The 18,269-nt window shown below is 44.1% G+C and overlaps 1 protein-coding gene across 1 annotated transcript in view; it reads right to left on the bottom strand.

Annotated features, from left to right (window-relative positions):
• LOC124278894 (eukaryotic translation initiation factor 2A-like) overlaps positions 1-18,269 on the bottom strand; it is a 54,020-nt gene that overhangs the window by 7,838 nt on the left and 27,913 nt on the right. Inside the window, exons 10-17 of the mRNA XM_046714698.1 lie at positions 13,771-13,845; positions 13,202-13,303; positions 12,750-12,924; positions 12,385-12,551; positions 11,713-11,817; positions 10,921-10,988; positions 10,397-10,564; positions 10,043-10,108 (exon numbers count right to left, since the gene is read on the bottom strand). Coding sequence (XP_046570654.1) covers positions 10,043-10,108; positions 10,397-10,564; positions 10,921-10,988; positions 11,713-11,817; positions 12,385-12,551; positions 12,750-12,924; positions 13,202-13,303; positions 13,771-13,845 — 926 coding nt within the window. The remainder of the gene's footprint in view (positions 1-10,042; positions 10,109-10,396; positions 10,565-10,920; positions 10,989-11,712; positions 11,818-12,384; positions 12,552-12,749; positions 12,925-13,201; positions 13,304-13,770; positions 13,846-18,269) is intronic.

The raw sequence follows: 18,269 nt of genomic DNA, 5'->3' as shown, positions 1-18,269 counted from the left end.
TCAAACTAGCACACCTGAACAACAGCCACAAACCAGCTTTCAAACTAGCAGCACCTGAACAACAGCCACGGAAACCAGCTCTCAAACTAGCAGCACCTGAACAACAGCCATGGAAACCAGCTCTCAAACTAGCAGCACCTGAACAACAGCCACGGAAACCAGCTCTCAAACTCAAACAGCAGCCAGCTCTCAACAGCAGCACCTGAACAACAGCCACGGAAACCAGCTCTCAAACTAGCAGCACCTGAACAACAGCCATGGAAACCAGCTCTCAAACTAGCAGCACCTGAACAACAGCCATGGAAACCACCTCTCAAACTAGCAGCACCTGAACAACAGCCACGGAAACCAGCTCTCAAACCAGCTCCTGAACAACAGCCAATGAAACCACCTTCTGAACAGCAGCACCTGAACAACAGCCACGGAAACCAGCTCTCAAACTAGCAGCACCTGAACAACAGCCACGGAAACCAGCTCTCAAACTAGCAGCACCTGAACAACAGCCATGGAAACCAGCTCTCAAACTAGCAGCACCTGAACAACAGCCACGGAAACCACCTCTCAAACAAGCAGCAAACCTGGGCCTGACTTCTCGACTTTGAAACGGAGTTTGAGAATTTAAAACAGCTGAATTTTTAACTCAACTGCATTTTTAAAATAAAAAAGCCCAAGCAACTTAAGTAATCTATCCACCAAACTCAAATTGTCTACTATGTTTGAGTTTAATATCGATTCAGTTCATTCTGGGAAATGCAGTTTCCTGCGTTTTCTCAAACTTAAGTCAAAACTTAGACATAAGTTTGTTTCAAGTAATCGGGGCCTGGTCCTGTTGGTAGAAGTCCTGTGACTGAGTGAGGTGACTGACAGCTGGGGGCCCTCATTGTCTTCCCTCTATTACACAACTGTCATGCTAATGTGGACAAGGCCACGTTTACTTGCTGTTTAACGTTTACTTGCTGTCATAGTTATTGAGTCATGGTATTATTCTTCTGTGGCTGTGTGAGGTATTCATTGATTACAACAGGTATCCTGCATCCATACTGCTGGTGGAACCCTAATGCTGTACTAAAGAAATATCAAACGAAAAGCGTAATACCTGATACCACATTGATCATCCAAAACTGTGTTCCACTGGAGATATTGCTTGTGTGAAATCAAACGATATCTCCTTACATCAAACGATATCTCCAAGAAGATATCGTTTTGACAGTAGATTATGCACAATGCCCTGACTCACAATGTTATGACAAACCTGATGATGTCACAATGCTATGACATCGCTGCACTGCAAGTCTAAATGGCAGTACTGTGTTCAGAGATGTGCAATATTCACTTAAAACTAATGAAGAGTGATTTTTTTATGAATAATTGTAACTTTATAAACTCATGTTAATATAATTGATATCAGCACACATCTCTATACCACCACCACCCCCCTCTGTCTATGATACCACACAACACACACACCCCTCTGTCCCTACCACCACACACCACACCCCTCTGTCCTGATCCCTCACCATTTAAGTCCTGCTGATACCACACACCACCATTTAAGGACTATGCCTGCTGAAAACAAACAACATACACTAAAAAGCTTGCAGTTCTCTCTCTTTCTTCTCTGAAAAAACAGGGACCACATGTGGAACAGATCACCTCAGTGTGAGTCTTGTCAGTATCACATTATGTTATTGTACTTCTTGAAGGATGTAATATTCTGACTTAAATTGATATTTTATACTTATCCTGACTCATGCTAAATGCTTGTGTCCTTCATTTTGTGAATGATAGTGGAACACAGGAAATCCCTTGAAGTTCCCTTCTAAAAAGTGGACGTAAAATCATCACTCACCCACGAGTGGCCTCCCTTGCCTCCTTGGCGCCCTTTTGGTCACATGACCAGCCATGTTTTGTCACTCTCTCTGTATGTATGCCCGACACCCGGATTTACAGGAAAATCCAGAGAGCCATGAGAGGGGAGGTTGGAAGGGCTGACCTCATGAGTCAGGATAGAAAATTACATATTTTTCCTTATCCTGACTCATGCTAAATGCTTGCAGAATCCATCGGAATCGGTGGTGGGTCAGGCCTCTTCTGGATTCACTGGCTATTGATTTACATCCTGTATTACCCACAATGGGAACTTATGACGGCACTGCTGATGATTCTGTTCTTTCAACTTCCTCTGATGAGTCTGGGAGGAACCACAACTTGTCAGATTTCTTCCGAAACTTCTGACATTTTCGTGTGGATTATAGATACACTAATGTTCCATTAGTTATCTATTGCAACTCCATCTCTTGATGCGTCGCATCAAGTGGAGATGCGACCCTTCTTCATATACGAGTATGTCCTATACAAGTACAGGGTCTATCACTCATGCTAGTCTGTCCTAGACTTGTGCATGGACTTTAACCATTTGCTCCCAAAAGCGTTGGTTTTCACAAGTCACGTGATAAAATGTGAGATTTTTCTCAGCGCCTTTGTGGAACTGTTAGTTGTTGTGCTACAACAAGTGGCCCAAACTGGTGAATGCCTGAGACGTCTTCGGTGGCAATGTCTCTGAGGTAGTGGTTGACAAACACTGTGTCCGATTTCCAAAAGCAGCCCTCCATTATTGTTGTGATCGAGCAGTTTCCATGCAGAGCAAGTGTAGACGCCAGGGCTCTGACTTCGTGGGGATTGGAGGCTCGTGGAGGCTCAAGTCCTGCTGCTTTGTAGGCCCTTAGTATAATGGCTCTCATCCATATCGATATCGTTGTCCGTGAGACTTCCGTGGGCGTCTCAGTGGATAAGGGGATGAATAGGCGCTTTGTCAGTAGTTCAAAGGATGTCCGTTCTAGAGGCTCGTAGGCGTCACTGGTGAGATGTTGTAGAACTACGTTGAGATCCTAGGCAGGAGCCTTGAATTTCTTTTGTTTTTCTTCCAACTTGAACGGGCGTAGTTGTGCCAGTATCTCTGGTACTTTGGTCAGCTTGACACCCGTCTTGTGATAACTGTGCTGAGAGCAGCCAGGTACGTTGAGAGTGTTGAACCTTTTAAGTGTCTCGTCTGTCGCAAGATGACACAGGTATTCCGCCACTTGAGGATGGGTTGCTTTTACCGCTGTAAAGCCTTTCCTCATTGCATACTGTTCAAATCTCTGCCACTTGTCGTCATACAAGTTGCGAGTTGATCTGCATAGAGCTAGTGTCGCTGCTTTCGCTGCTCTGGCGGAGTACCCTCTAGTCTTCAGGCAAGCTTTGATACGCTCCACGCGTGTAGCTGGAACAAAGCCGGATTCCCGTGAGCTTGCTTGGTGTGTGGATGGAAGCGCAGGTATGACCACTCTGGTAGTTTCAGGGTTGGACTTCCGAGTTCTTGTATGAGGAATAATCATACCCTCGCTGGCCAATAGGGCGTGACCAAAATCAGTTGCAGCGTTGTCGTCTGCTTGATTTTCTATATTACTTGTGGTAGTAGTGCTGGAGGTGGAAAACGCATAAGCGTTTAGTCCTTCCCATGAGATGCTTAAAGCGTCTGTTTCCCATGCCTGAGGATCCGGAACCAGTGAGACGAATGTTGGTAGTTGCTTGGTCTATCAGTGGAGATCCTATTGTCTGTATGACGAACCGGAATGCTTCTGGGTGTAACATCCATTCCGTCGGGGATGGTTGTAGTGGACGAGATAGGGCGTCTGCTATGACATTCTTTGCTCCTGGAATGTGGCATGCCTTCATGTAGATGTTCAGGTTGTCGACGATGCTGAACAGGAGAAAGCTGAGTTGTAGCAGACTTGTTGATCTTGTTGATCCTTGTTTGTTGATGTAGAACGCTACTGTGGAGTTGTCCGTGTGGACCGTGAGTCTTGCGTTCTTTAGTACGCTGGACCATTGTTGTAAAGTGTTGATCACTGCTTTCATCTCCAACAGGTTGATGTGCAGACTCTGATCCTGACTCGACCACTTCCCTGCTGCCACTTCATTGTCGAGGTGCGCACCCCATCCTTGTAGCGATGCATCCACGTAGAGATGAGTGTTGCAAACCGGCTCTGACAAAAAGGTTCCTCCGCAAACATTTGACTTCTGAATCCACCATAGGAGGTATGGTTTCAGGCTGTCAGGTAGTATCAGCGGATCCAGAATGTCAAGATGGGCGTTAACAAATATTTGTAGTGGGCGCAGTTGTAATCTCCCTCTGCGAGTCATGTCTTGAGCTGAGGTGAGTAGACCGAGCATGCTTTGCCAAACACGTAATGTCAACGGAGAGAGTATTGCTTGAGATATCATATGTTGTATCTTGACCCAATGATCCTCTGGGACGACTATGCGATTCACCGGCGTGATGAGTCATATTCCTAGAAATTGAAGATCCTGTTTCGGCTCCAGTTCCGACTTGAGACTTACCAGCCATCCTAACTGAGTGAGAAGCCTGATGGTGAAGTCTAGTTGCAGTCTGAGTTGACTGGGATCTTGATGAACTTGAATTCCGTCGTCCAGGTAAAAAGCACTGCGTAGACCTCGACGATGTAGATATGTGACGATGGGCTTGGTCATTCGAGTAAACAACCAGGAGGCCGACGATATTCAAAACGGTAGAACCTTCCACTCGAAGTGATGTCCGTTGAAAAGGAATCTTAGGTATTTCCTTGAGTCTGGATGTATCGGGATGTGTAGGTACGCATCTTGTAGATCTATGCTGGCGAGGTAGTCTGATGGACGAACGAGATGTCGGAGCTGAGGAAGATCTATCATCTTGAATTTTGCTGGTCTGCGGAGATACTCCTGGTTGAACTTTCTCATGTTGTAGATGAGCCGAAACTTCTCCTTGGAATTCTTCTTCGGTACCAGGAAAATTGGGGAGTGAAAAAACGGGTGTGATGAGATCTTGATTTATCTCTTCTACTGCATCTTTGTCGAGTTGTCTTGACTGCGTCGTCCAGTTTAGTTGAAGGCCAGCAGGTTGCTTGTAAGCGGCGGGGTGGCTTCCAACTGTATCTTGTACCCTCTGCGTAGTATCTGGGATACGTAGTCGTCCTGTAGTATTCCCCAATTCTCCCAGTACCGTTGAAGACGTCCACCCACTGTCAAAGGTTGTACAGGAACGGCTAGGGGTAGAAGACTCCAATCGTTCCAAACCTGTCCTTCAGCGCTTGGTTCCCCTGGCACCCCTGGGTGCTCGGACTCTTCCGGGGTTACTTCTGGGGGCTCCAAAAGAACCTCTTCCTCCTCTTGAGCTGGAAGACTTCTTTTCTCTGGCTCTCTGAACTCCTGCAAACTTGGATTTGTTGGAGTAGCGCTGGGACGTCTGGCAAATCACATTTGCCAAGGTATCTATGGACTTTATCATCATGACCTCCCTTGATTCGTGTGTGACCTCTCTGGCGACTTCTTCAATTCCTCCTCCGGAAGATGGATGATGCTGACCATGGGGCTCTGTATAAGGACTTGGTGAACCGCTCACTCCAGGTGCACGATGACAATAATCCTTGTCTCCTCAGGAGAGTCAGGTCCGCTGATGTGGATGCTAGATGCTCCGACATAAACTGGTGGTCCTTTTTTCTGAGTCAGTAGCGCAGAATATATCATCCGGTCGTCTTCGGCGGTGGAGATCTTGAACTTCGAGATGAGTGCTTCGTTGATAGCCCTAGACCTGGCTAGTCTGAAGAAGGTACGTCTAGTAGTCGTATCCAGTTGCGCTAACTTGTTGTCCTCTATCTTGTAAGTTCTATAGCGGGAGTCGCTGATGATCTTGTAGTCCTCATCAATCTCGATGTGATAGTGTATCCTTTCTGGAGTCTTGAGATTTCTCTCTAGGCCTGCGTGAAAGTTGATTCTTAGGCGTTGTTTCCCCTCTGTAAGATGTGGAGTGCCTGCGTGCAGGTTCCCGATATGCGTCCAAGTCCGACGGTGATGACGACCCGTATCTACGACATCTGTAGGGTTCGGGAGAACACTTCGATCTGCTTCTGTGTGGAGAATTCTTAGCGGCTCCTTCAGGGACATATAAGGCTGAGCTGACGTTAGTAGCGTTGTCCAGGCTCTTAACTTCAGATGGGGAAGATCGTGGGCCTTCATGCAGGCTTCCTTCTTCTTCCATGTGCGTTGGAGAGACTGCTGAATCTTCACGCAGGCTAGTAGTCATCAGTGGTCTTTGTAGCAGCTTTCTCCTGTGCGAAGCAACGTTCCATCATCGACATCATCTGGTCTGTAAACTGTTGCATAAACAGCCCCAGGTTGAAGTTCTGCGATGTCTGAAGAGACTGCTGCAGGGTTGATGATGCTTCTGACATCGATGAGGCGTCTTCTAAGGTACACTGCACTTGTGAAGAGTTGACGCTGCTGCTATCTCTGGTACCCGATGTCTGTGTTGATAGAAGGTCTTCTGTCAATGTCTGCGCTGATAAGGTTGCCGATGTAGCTGTAGAAGCAGGCTTCGTCTTCTTGCTGACGACTGTGACTTTAGGTATGAGGATGGGGGGATCATCATACATGTCTGCTTCTTCCGGAGGTACAATCTCGGCAGAGAAGGATCTCGTCTTCTGCGTAGAGCTGTGTAGAGACTTCGACGAAGTCTTAGGGGTAGTAGCCTTCTTCTTCTGCGTTGAAGACGATCTAGTCTTCTTCGTCTGCGAAGAGGTCAGCTCCATTGACGACGATCTCTTATTGGCTCCAGAGTTCATCACTGGAACAACAACCTGCCCCCGTAAAACACTCGGCAATTCACTGGAATTATGAGTGAGTGAGTGAGTTTAGTTTTACGCCACATTCAGCAATATTACAGCTATATGGCGGCGGTCTGTAAATAATTGAGTCTGGACCAGACAATCCAGTGATCAACAACATGAGCATCGATCTGCGCAATTGGGAACCGATGACATGTGTCAACCAAGTCAGCGGGCCTGACCACCCGATCCCGTTAGTCACCTCTTACGACAAGCATAGTCGCCTTTTGTGGCAAGCATGGGTTGCTGAAGACCTATTCTACCCCGGATCTTCACGGATCCACTGGAATTATGAACATCGGCAGCAGTAGTTAACACACGGTTATCAGCACAATCACTCGAGTTAGTAATGACTTGTGAATACCTTCTTACCCAGTCCTTTGCACGTCTATGAATGGGCAAAAAAGGTAGTAATTAAATTCAAAAGTTGTTAAATTCAGACAATGTTTACAGCGAGAGCTGAAAGAACATGAAGTAGTGCAATCAGGACATAATAAATGTGGGTCACCCGCAGACAGTCGGTAGCCTACAACGAATACAAGTTTTCATCAAATGTAAACACGATGAAAAAACATGTCAAACAACGAATACTTTAGATCAAATTTCCCAGCTTCTCTCACAACCGTCCTCAAGGGCGAAGAAGGAGAGAGTGACAAAACATGGCTGGTCATGTGACCAAAAGGGCACCAAGGAGGCAAGGGAGGCCACTCGTGGGTGAGTGATGATTTTACGTCCACTTTTTAGAAGGGAACTTCAAGGGATTTCCTGTGTTCCACTATCATTCACAAGAAGAAGGAGACAAGCATTTAGCATGAGTCAGGATAAGTATAAAATATCAATTTAAGTCAGAAAATTACATCCTTCAAGAAGTACAATAACATAATGTGATACTGACAAGACTCACACTGAGGTGATCTGTTCCACATGTGGTCCCTGTTTTTCAGAGAAGAAAGAGAGAGAACTGCAAGCTTTTTAGTGTATGTTGTTTGCTTTGTGATGAATTCACGTCTGCTTTTTAGAACTTCAAGGGATTTCAAGTGTACCACTATCATTCGCAAGTAGAAAGAGACAAGCATTTAGCATGAGTCAGGATAAGGAAAGATTTGAGTACTTCAGTACATCTGGACTAACTTCCAAAGGTTTTTCAGTGATTATGCAGTTTTATTTCGGAAATTTGCTAATAAAGTGAGGCAGTACAAGATCCAGGTACTGCAAGGTCAATTTGACACTAGGCATCGTGACCCGCCCTTGAAGAGATGTGGTGTCAAAAGTCAGTTCACAAATTCAGTATTGTGGGTGTCCAACAATGACGACGCCCAGACAACACTAAGTGATTGAAGAAAGCTTGGGGAATGTTGTTCCATGTCTGACCCAACACTTGTCCTAATTCGGCTAACGTCAATGGCTGATTCTGGGCTTGATGTAAATGTCGCTCCATTTAAACCCAGGTGTGCTTGATAGGGACAGGTCTGGAGAAACAGCTGGCCAGGGGAGTAGCAGAATGTTCTGCTGTCTGAGGATATCTGTCACAACACGAGTGACATGTGGACAGGCATGATCTTGCGGAAGCGTGAAGTTCTGTCTCTGACCTTGAATGAACAGCTGCACATGAGGCCCAGTAATCTCATCCCTGTATTGCAGACCTGTCACATTGCCATTGGCAATGACAAGTTGTGTCCGACCATGAGATGTGATGTTTCCCCATACCATAACACCCCCACCTTCAAACTGTCAATGTTGAACAATGCACGTATCAGCATATCGTTCATCTCGCCATCTGTACACATTTGCCCTGCCATCTGAGCTGTCCAGATGAAATCCCAACTCTTACAGTGAACAAAACACTATCCCAACCTGTCTCCTGTACTGTAGATGCTGTCTGCACCAGGCAAGACGTGCCTGTTGGTGATGTTGGAGCAAAATTAGATGTATTGCTAGCCATCGGGGCCGGATGTTGTGCTCCCTCAGTCAGTTCCATACAGTCCTGGAACTGATTGGACATAAGCCAGGACTCGTATGAGCAGTCAAACTGGCAGTCTGGAATTGATTCCTTAGATGGGTCAGCCGAATATGGTCGTCTTGCTGATGTGACGTCATGCATGGACGGTCAGTCTGAGAAAAATCTCTCGTGTTCCCATTATGTTGAAAACGTCTCCAAAGAGATGAGATCGTGTTTCAATGGACGCCAAAATGCCTGGCCACTTCATTTTGGGCCATTCCAGTCTCCAGCATACATACCCATGGCGTGTAGATACTAATTTTCTGTAAGCCTTGACATGACGTACACGTAGTTTAGTTTGATATTAGTGAGTGAGTGAGTTTAGTTTTACGCCACACTCAGCAATATTACAGCTATATGGCGGTGGTCTGTATATAATCAAGTCTGGACCAGACAATCCAGTGATCAACAACATGAGCATCGATCAACGCAATTGGGATACGATGACATGTGTCAACCAAGTCAGCGAGCCTGATCACCCGATCTCATTAGCCAGTTCTTACGACAAGCATGGGTTGCTGAAGATCAATTCTAACCTGGCCCTTCACAGGTTTAGGTTGATATTAACATGTTTTCCATAACATTCAGAGGGTAGACAATATTCAATCATTATTCAATTTTCAAGTTCATTGTGCACAAAGTGCGTGTGCCAGGCACAATACGTAACATCAAATTTTATGCAAGGTGATTTGCTACATATTTATTTAGGTTTAGTTTTATCTTATGCAATTTTATGTTACACACAGTTAATTTTCCATAAGTATATGTGATCCTCAGACATAACCAATCAACCGCTGTAGATTTTGCATGCGTTTCTTTGAGGTTAACATGGACACCCCTCCCAGACACAGTATAGAAAACACAAAGGACCATCTTTCAGCAACCTTTGATTTGAGGCTGCAGGAACAGAACCAAAGACCTTTCCCAGTCTGGACAGACACTCAGTCATAGTCACTTGACTATGGAGGCAAGTAAAATGTTTTTGTTTTCCATCTGAAAGGTTGAGTGAGTATACCATTTCAGGTGTACTTTGTTGAGTTATTCTATGACAAGCCATGACAAATTATCCTCTGTGAATGCCATCTTCTCCATTTCGATGGATTTAGTCTGGGTTTGGATGCATGAGGGTAAATGAGCTACTGAAGGTGGCCACACACTTCATGACTAACTGTAGACAAGGCAAAGTGAGCGGTTCCCATGCTAGTGGGAACAGTCAGTTCCCTCGTGGATGAAGTGAACTCCACTGTGACTGGGCAGCCTGCTTTATCACTATGGGAACCTAATACACACCATCCCACTGGTGGTGTACATCAGCATGATGAATGTGAAACACACAACCAACCTGATTTATCTCCAACTGCTTCCCATCACGCTGCTGATCTTTAATCTTATCAATCTGCTGCAACTTCTGCAAAACAAACAGCATCAGATATACAACAGACACAACTACACAAAGCTGGTGTCTCCAAATGCAAAGAAAACCTCTCTAAATAATATATCAGACACAGAAAGAGTTTCTTTTAGTCAGGGTAGATCCCAGACAACCTAACCTGTAAGGTTAAACATCCTGGGTACAGTTCTTCCCTCAATTGACTGTCCTATCCTGACCAACAACAGCAGCTGGAACAGGCCCCTAAACTCTACCCAGTTCCTGGTGTGTGTGTGTGTGAGAGGCAGTCCCTCAACCAGCACATACCTTTTTGATCTTCCTCCTCTGTTTGTCCAATTCTGGGTCAATAGGTGCATGCTGGGATGGTCCTGCACCACCCCCTCCGTTCCCTCCAACCCTACCCCCCTGCTGTGCTGACTGAGGGGGACAAGAGGTCTGCACACTGGATCCACCCTCTTCTTCCTCTTTCCTTTTCTGGAAAATCACAAGATAGATATTATTGTTGCTGACAGCCATCAAAATCACCTCGGTTACAAGACACAAGCACCACTTTCACATAATCCTCTGTCTAGTCAGCTTTTACATTGTTTGTTGTTGTTTCAATGTCTCACGAAACAATATTCCAGCTGTATAACAGCTGTCTGCACACAATGTATGGACCAGACAATCCAGTGATTGTCAAGTTGAGACTGACCATCCAATCCATTTGGGGCGTCTTATTACCACCATTGGTTGCTGGGGACCTATTCTGACTCAGATTCCGGACAGGGATCATAAAGGTTGTCAGCTCTTACAGCAAACATAACATAATAAACACAGAGACGACTGACCTGCTCTGCCTTGGCCTTCTTGGCATCCCGTTTCTTCTTGTTCTTCAGAGCCTGACCCGTAGGTTTATCTGCATAGCAAAGATAAGTTCACACCTAGACAGTATTCTGCAAAGGAGGAAACTTTCCGATCACCCCATTTTTAACTTTCTAAAATCAGACGAGCGCTAGCGAATCTAATAATTAAAAATTGCACCATCTACGCACCCCAGTGTTCAAACCATAAAAGGAATATCAGAAGCTTCCCTATCTTTTCCATAACTTTCCTGCCAGTAACATGGAAGCATTATGACTTCACCAAATCATGTGAACGCTGACCTCATCAATATTTATCAACATACATTGTGATCCATAATCTTGCGTTAAGTCATACAGAGGTTTCACAATACAGTGTAGTTTCAAAAGATTAAACATTTACACAACCATTTAATTTTCCCATTATGAGGAATATTAATCCCATCTTGTTGCCAGTACACCAATGACACCAATGGTGAACCTGACAACATAGACTTGTCATGGCATCAAACATCCTCTCCCAGGGGGCAACAGGGGAGATACGCTGAAGTGATTCGTGGGAATGTTTGCTCAATAGTATCTTAACATATGTCAAAACTGGACTTGAACATATTCTTTGTTTCCACATGCCATGTCTTTTTGTGTGTAGAATATATGACCTTAAAACTATGGCCCAGTATATATAAACCTGCTCTAAAACTGAGTCAAGTTGGGATGAGCCCACCCAGTTTCAGTATTTGTGGAAAGACAAGGTGAAACGAGCCGTCTACTACAACCTACCCTGTCCGGCGTCAGTCTTCACATTTGTTGGGGCCTCAAACTCATGCAGCTTGAAGCTAGCAGCCTCCCCCCGGGCTCCAGGTGGACGATATACACCAACCTTGGCTGTCAACAGGCAACAGTGGTGTGAGGGAGATAACTCTCATTTACAACAGTCACACATTTACCATTTACACAGCAATCAGCTTGCTTGAATTTATAATACTGTTACATGTGGTACCTGTGTCTTTTATCAGATCTGGATCAGTTCTATTAATGGATGCTCATGAAAAACAGTATTTGCTTAAGGTAGTGAGTTCTGTAGTCTATCCCTGGTGGCAGAGTATGTTCACATGGAAATGACAGTGCTGGTGTAACACAGTAGGGCTGGAGGAGTGATGGCAATAAAATGTGCCAATCACAATCACTGGCGAATTTCAATGTAGGGTAGAGGTAGATCAAGACCAAGGTCATCAATGTTGAAGGGGCATGACAAATGTAGATGAACTCTTTATGACTGTTATATGTAGTTTTATAAGGCTATTTACAGTAAATTCGTCTCAGAACACATTTGGTGTGTTGACCTTGTTACATCCCTTTCCTTTCATAAATTGTTTAGACTCTGTCAATGACAACATTACCTCACACACTACCCAATGTGTTCTCCACACACGTAACCACTAGGTGGCGTACCTGCTGGCTGCTCTACCTCAGCAGAAGACTCCACAGCCTTGTAGCGGACAGCCTTCTCTTTATACACACCAGGAGGCACTGGTTTCCACATAACTTCCCACAGTTGATGGCCTTCTTTGGTGGGCTGATGGGCCATCAAAGTCCCAGTGTAGTGCCAGATCTTGTAGCTGGAGATACAAGCAGCATAACACCTCACTAATCCCACAGTACATACCAAGATGCAAGACTATCTGAAAACTGAGAGTCCTGGAGACCATGTAACTCATGATGAGTCACACTTGCATATTCACTGGCGAACATGAAGTAAGATATTGCTTTACCTAATAGGAAATGGTAATGGATATCTACAATCTCCTCAGACGTACCAGTTGCCAACTCGTAACCGTGGAGACGTGGTTGCTGTGACAAAGTGTTCTCCATCAGGACACCAGTCGAAGGAGGTTGTGTCCTGAGCCTTCATCTGGCAAATCAGCTTTTTCTGCTTCAGGTCCCAGAATTCAAAATTTCCATTCAAGTTTCCAAATCCAGCCAAGCAAAGAAGTAAAACAATGTCAAGGTCAATGTTCAGAGGTTGCATCACAAAGCTAAGTTGATGGTTTTATGCAAGTTTGAAAAATCTTATATCGACACTCACACCTCCAATCACAGATATATGAATGATCAGACTAAAACATTATACTCATACAACAAACAGCGACATGGAGGTAACTTGACCTAAGAGACTCAAGCTTACACATGATCACTTGAGTTATCAACAGTCTATGAATATACAGCAGTCTTGTCATCATTCTATGACAACTGCACAGGAAAAGGATATTGTTTCCATGAGGGTTGTAGAAGCACATGTTGCGCGGTCCGGTGCCGAAGTCAAATACAGGCTCACACTTCATGTTGTAGATGGACACCTTAGAGGGCATGTCTGGGAGAGTTAAGGAACTATTGTAACTGTTGAACATGACAACTGCTGGCAAATGTTCCCATTGGTGTCACAACAAGGGATCTCTGGTGATGCATACAATGTTGGTTTCACTTATTCCCAATTTGTCAAACTGTAATCTAAACAGATCATTTCCATCATCACGTCTACTGTTAATCAATGAAACTTTATATATGCTAAGAATATGCTATAAATGATTATCATCCCACTGAATTCCAGCTGACCTTGTCGGTGACAACTAACACAATACAGTGCATGGCAACTTCATCCCTTGCTTCATCAACTGCTGCAGGCTGCCTGGTCAGGAGCCCATGACAGACAGAACATGAAGTGAAACAGAGGGCTGCCTGCTGCAGACGTCCCTCTCCCTGTTCCAGCTGATGTAGCGACATCCTCCCAAACCAGGAGTGACGACTACAGCAGCAGGAGGCCATTGCAGGGAAGGATACAGCCATAAACCACACAAAACTCCTGGCACTTCAGATTTGGGTTCCAGGTAATGTTGTAGATGGGGCCATTTTTACCTGAAAGAAGAATACCAGGAACACATCACAATCACCATAATGGAGTAGTAAGGACCAAACATTGGGGGAAGTTAATGACGTGTGCAGTCTTTGTCTGGACCATGGCAGCAGTTTGAGACTCATCTCCTGTCTATTTACTTTAATAGCTTACAGTCTGACATACAACAACAGGGCTATCGGTCTAACAACTGCCCCTATCTCCTGTCTATTTACTTTAATAGCTTACAGTCTGACATACAACAACAGGGCTATTGGTCTAACAACTGCCCCTATCTCAAGTCTATTTACTTTAATAGCTTACAGTCTGACATACAACAACAGGGCTATCGGTCTAACAACTGCCCCTATCTCAAGTCTATTTACTTTAAAAGCCTTCAGTCTGACATCTACAACAACAGGGGCTATCGGGTCTAACAACTGCCCCTATCTCAGTCTATTTACTTTAAAAGCCTACAGTCTGACATACAACAACAGGGCTATCGGTCTAACAAGTCTGCCCTATCTCAAGTCTATTTACTTTTAAAAGCCTTCAGTCTGACATACAACAACAGGGCTATCGGTCTAACAAAAAGCTGCCCTATCTCAAGTCTATTTTACTTTAAAAGCCTTCAGTCTGACATACAACAACAGGGCTATCGGTCTAACAACTGCCCCTATCTCCAGTCTATTTACTTTAAAAGCCTTCAGTCTGACATACAACAACAGGGCTATCGGTCTAACAACTGCCCCTATCTCAAGTCTATTTACTTTAAAAGCTTACAGTCTGACATACAACAACAGGGCTATCGGTCTAACAACTGCCCCTATCTCCAGTCTATTTACTTTAAAAGCCTTCAGTCTGACATACAACAACAGGGCTATCGGTCTAACAACTGCCCCTATCTCAAGTCTATTTACTTTAAAAGCTTACAGTCTGACATACAACAACAGGGCTATCGGTCTAACAACTGCCCCTATCTCCAGTCTATTTACTTTAAAAGCTTACAGTCTGACATACAACAACAGGGCTATCGGTCTAACAACTGCCCCTATCTCCAGTCTATTTACTTTAAAAGCCTTCAGTCTGACATACAACAACAGGGCTATCGGTCTAACAACTGCCCCTATCTCCAGTCTATTTACTTTAAAAGCTTACAGTCTGACATACAACAACAGGGCTATCGGTCTAACAACTGCCCCTATCTCCAGTCTATTTACTTTAAAGCCTTCAGTCTGACATACAACAACAGGGCTATCGGTCTAACAACTGCCCCTATCTCCAGTCTATTTACTTTAAAAGCCTTCAGTCTGACATACAACAACAGGGCTATCGGTCTAACAACTGCCCCTATCTCAGTCTATTTACTTTAAAAGCCTTCAGTCTGACATACAACAACAGGGCTATCGGTCTAACAACTGCCCCTATCTCCAGTCTATTTACTTTAAAACCTTCAGTCTGACATACAACAACAGGGCTATCTCCAGTCTATATCTGGCCTCATCATATAGTGTACAAGTTTGAGAGTCTGGGCCCCTATTCTCGAAAGTGTCCCAGCTAAGACAGATCCTAAGTATTTAAGACAGAAGTTAAGACATCCTACCGTAAGGATAAGACCCATTCTCGAAACAATCCTATCCCTGTCCTAACTTGTGCTGCCTATCCTAGCTAGGATAGCGAGCTCTTCAGGAGGTGAGATAGAAAAACCTTCATTTAGTTGGGGATTCCCCTAAATAATACCCATGATTCATGGCATAAAAAAACACATAATATAAGGAAATTCAGCTTTTGATGGACTTAGTAGATCTAGAAGAAATTATTCGATATTTTCATCACATTATAGTAATTGGAAATGTTTTTGACAAGGCGATAACAATTTTACTTCAGAATTTGAAAGTCTGCCAAAAACAGAAATAAGGATATTAAAGATATGTTCAGTCTGAAAACACATTTTCATTGTTTTTGTTTGGTTATGAAAATCATGACTTGAACTCTCATTATGCGTCATCTCACAAACTGAAAAATTCACCTAGGAAATAAACAGGAGTTACTTCTCATCAAGTTGGCCTTGACATTGACATTTTAATGAATGTGACTGAAAAGAGCAATGTTGTGATTAAAAGGCCGAACATACAGGAAAGAATTGAACAAATCTCTTTGTAGATCTAAAGAATGCGTGCATTGCAACAAGTGTGTCTATTCATTACCGATTAATTGATAATATGAACTGAATAAACTCTTCTTAACTCATCAAAACTGTGTGCTGTTGTAAATTCAAATGTAAGTTTGACGAGTTATTTTGTTTGACGTCAAAATTGGTGAACAAACAAGTACCACTCTATGTTGACTTCCACTAAGATAGACTTAGGACACGTCAGAACCTATCCTAGTATTTGTCCTAAGTTAGGACATCCTAGCGCTAGGATACTTTTCGAGAATAAGGTAGGACAACTATCCTAGACCCTAGGATCAAAGTTAGGACATCCTTGGGCTAGGATCCTTTCGAGAATAGGGGCCCTGGTATAGCGCCACTATGAACAGCATGTCAGGTACATCCCGATGAGGGAGGAAAGCCTCATATGAAGCAGGTCTTGGACACTTACTTCATGAAACAAACTAACATTGAGTTGGTGCTGACAAACCTAAAACATGAGAGCAAATCTGGGATTCAAACCCAACTTCAATGCCCCCAGCAACATATAAGGCACAGAAGAAAACAAAGTAAGATTCCACCAGCATGCAGAAGGCTAATCAGTATATATTCTGACTGTCAATCATGTCAGCCTCTCTCCTCATGAATTATGTGTGGTTTGAATGACAGGTGGCAATATTTTACAGGCTAAACCTGCTAAATAGGGCATCACTGAGTGAGAGAATTAAATTCAAAAGAATTTAAACTGACTCAACAATATTTCAGCGATATATATACACAGGCTCAGTATGATATATCACATATGTCCACCATATTGGTCAGACACAAGCTGGACAAGCAGCTGACAAACCAGCTTTACGTTCAGGGTGAATGCAACGGGCAGGGTTTCTAACCACTGGGCTATCTGCTTGTTGTTTAACACCACACTCCACAATATTCAAACCAGTGATTGATTCTGTGAACAATGGTCCACACCATCAGGCTATGACGACAATCAACCAACCCCCCGAGCCATGTGGAAGACTCATACAACCAACTTCAGTTGCTGACGACATACTGTAGCCCCATGGAGTTACTGACCTACTGGTGATGCAGAGAAGGTAATCATTTACATCATACAACCAACTTCAGTTGCTGACGACATACTGTAGCCCCATGGAGTTACTGACCTACTGGTGATGCAGAGAAGGTAATCATTTACCTCATACAACCAACTTCAGTTGCTGACGACATACTGTAGCCCCATGGAGTTACTGACCTACTGGTGATGCAGAGAAGGTAATCATTTACATCATACAACCAACTTCAGTTGCTGACGACATACTGTAGCCCCATGGAGTTACTGACCTACTGGTGATGCAGAGAAGGTAATCATTTACATCATACAACCAACTTCAGTTGCTGACGACATACTGTAGCCCCATGGAGTTACTGACCTACTAGTGATGCAGAGAAGGTAATCATTTACCTCATACAACCAACTTCAGTTGCTGACGACATACTGTAGCCCCATGGAGTTACTGACCTACTAGTGATGCAGAGAAGGTAATCATTTACATCATACAACCAACTTCAGTTGCTGACGACATACTGTAGCCCCATGGAGTTACTGACCTACTGGTGATGCAGAAGGTAATCATTTACCTCATACAACCAACTTCAGTTGCTGACGACATACTGTAGCCCCATGCAGTTACTGACCTACTAGTGATGCAGAGAAGGTAATCATTTACCTCATACAACCAACTTCAGTTGCTGACGACATACTGTAGCCCCATGGAGTTACTGACCTACTAGTGATGCAGAGAAGGTAATCATTTACATCATACAACCAACTTCAGTTGCTGACGACATACTGTAGCCCCATGGAGTTACTGACCTACTGGTGATGCAGAGAAGGTAATCATTTACCTCATACAACCAACTTCAGTTGCTGACGACATACTGTAGCCCCATGGAGTTACTGACCTACTGGTGATGCAGAGAAGGTAATCATTTACCTCATACAACCAACTTCAGTTGCTGACGACATACTGTAGCCCCATGGAGTTACTGACCTACTGGTGATGCAGAGAAGGTAATCATTTACCTCATACAACCAACTTCAGTTGCTGACGACATACTGTAGCCCCATGGAGTTACTGACCTACTGGTGATGCAGAAGGTAATCATTTACCTCATACAACCAACTTCAGTTGCTGACGACATACTGTAGCCCCATGGAGTTACTGACCTACTAGTGATGCAGAGAAGGTAATCATTTACCTCATACAACCAACTTCAGTTGCTGACGAC

The sequence above is a fragment of the Haliotis rubra genome, unplaced genomic scaffold (genome assembly GCF_003918875.1).
Source record: "Haliotis rubra isolate DU_JTF1 unplaced genomic scaffold, ASM391887v1 Scf243, whole genome shotgun sequence".
Lineage (NCBI taxonomy): Eukaryota > Metazoa > Mollusca > Gastropoda > Lepetellida > Haliotidae > Haliotis > Haliotis rubra.
This window is presented reverse-complemented; position numbering and strand designations above follow the sequence as displayed.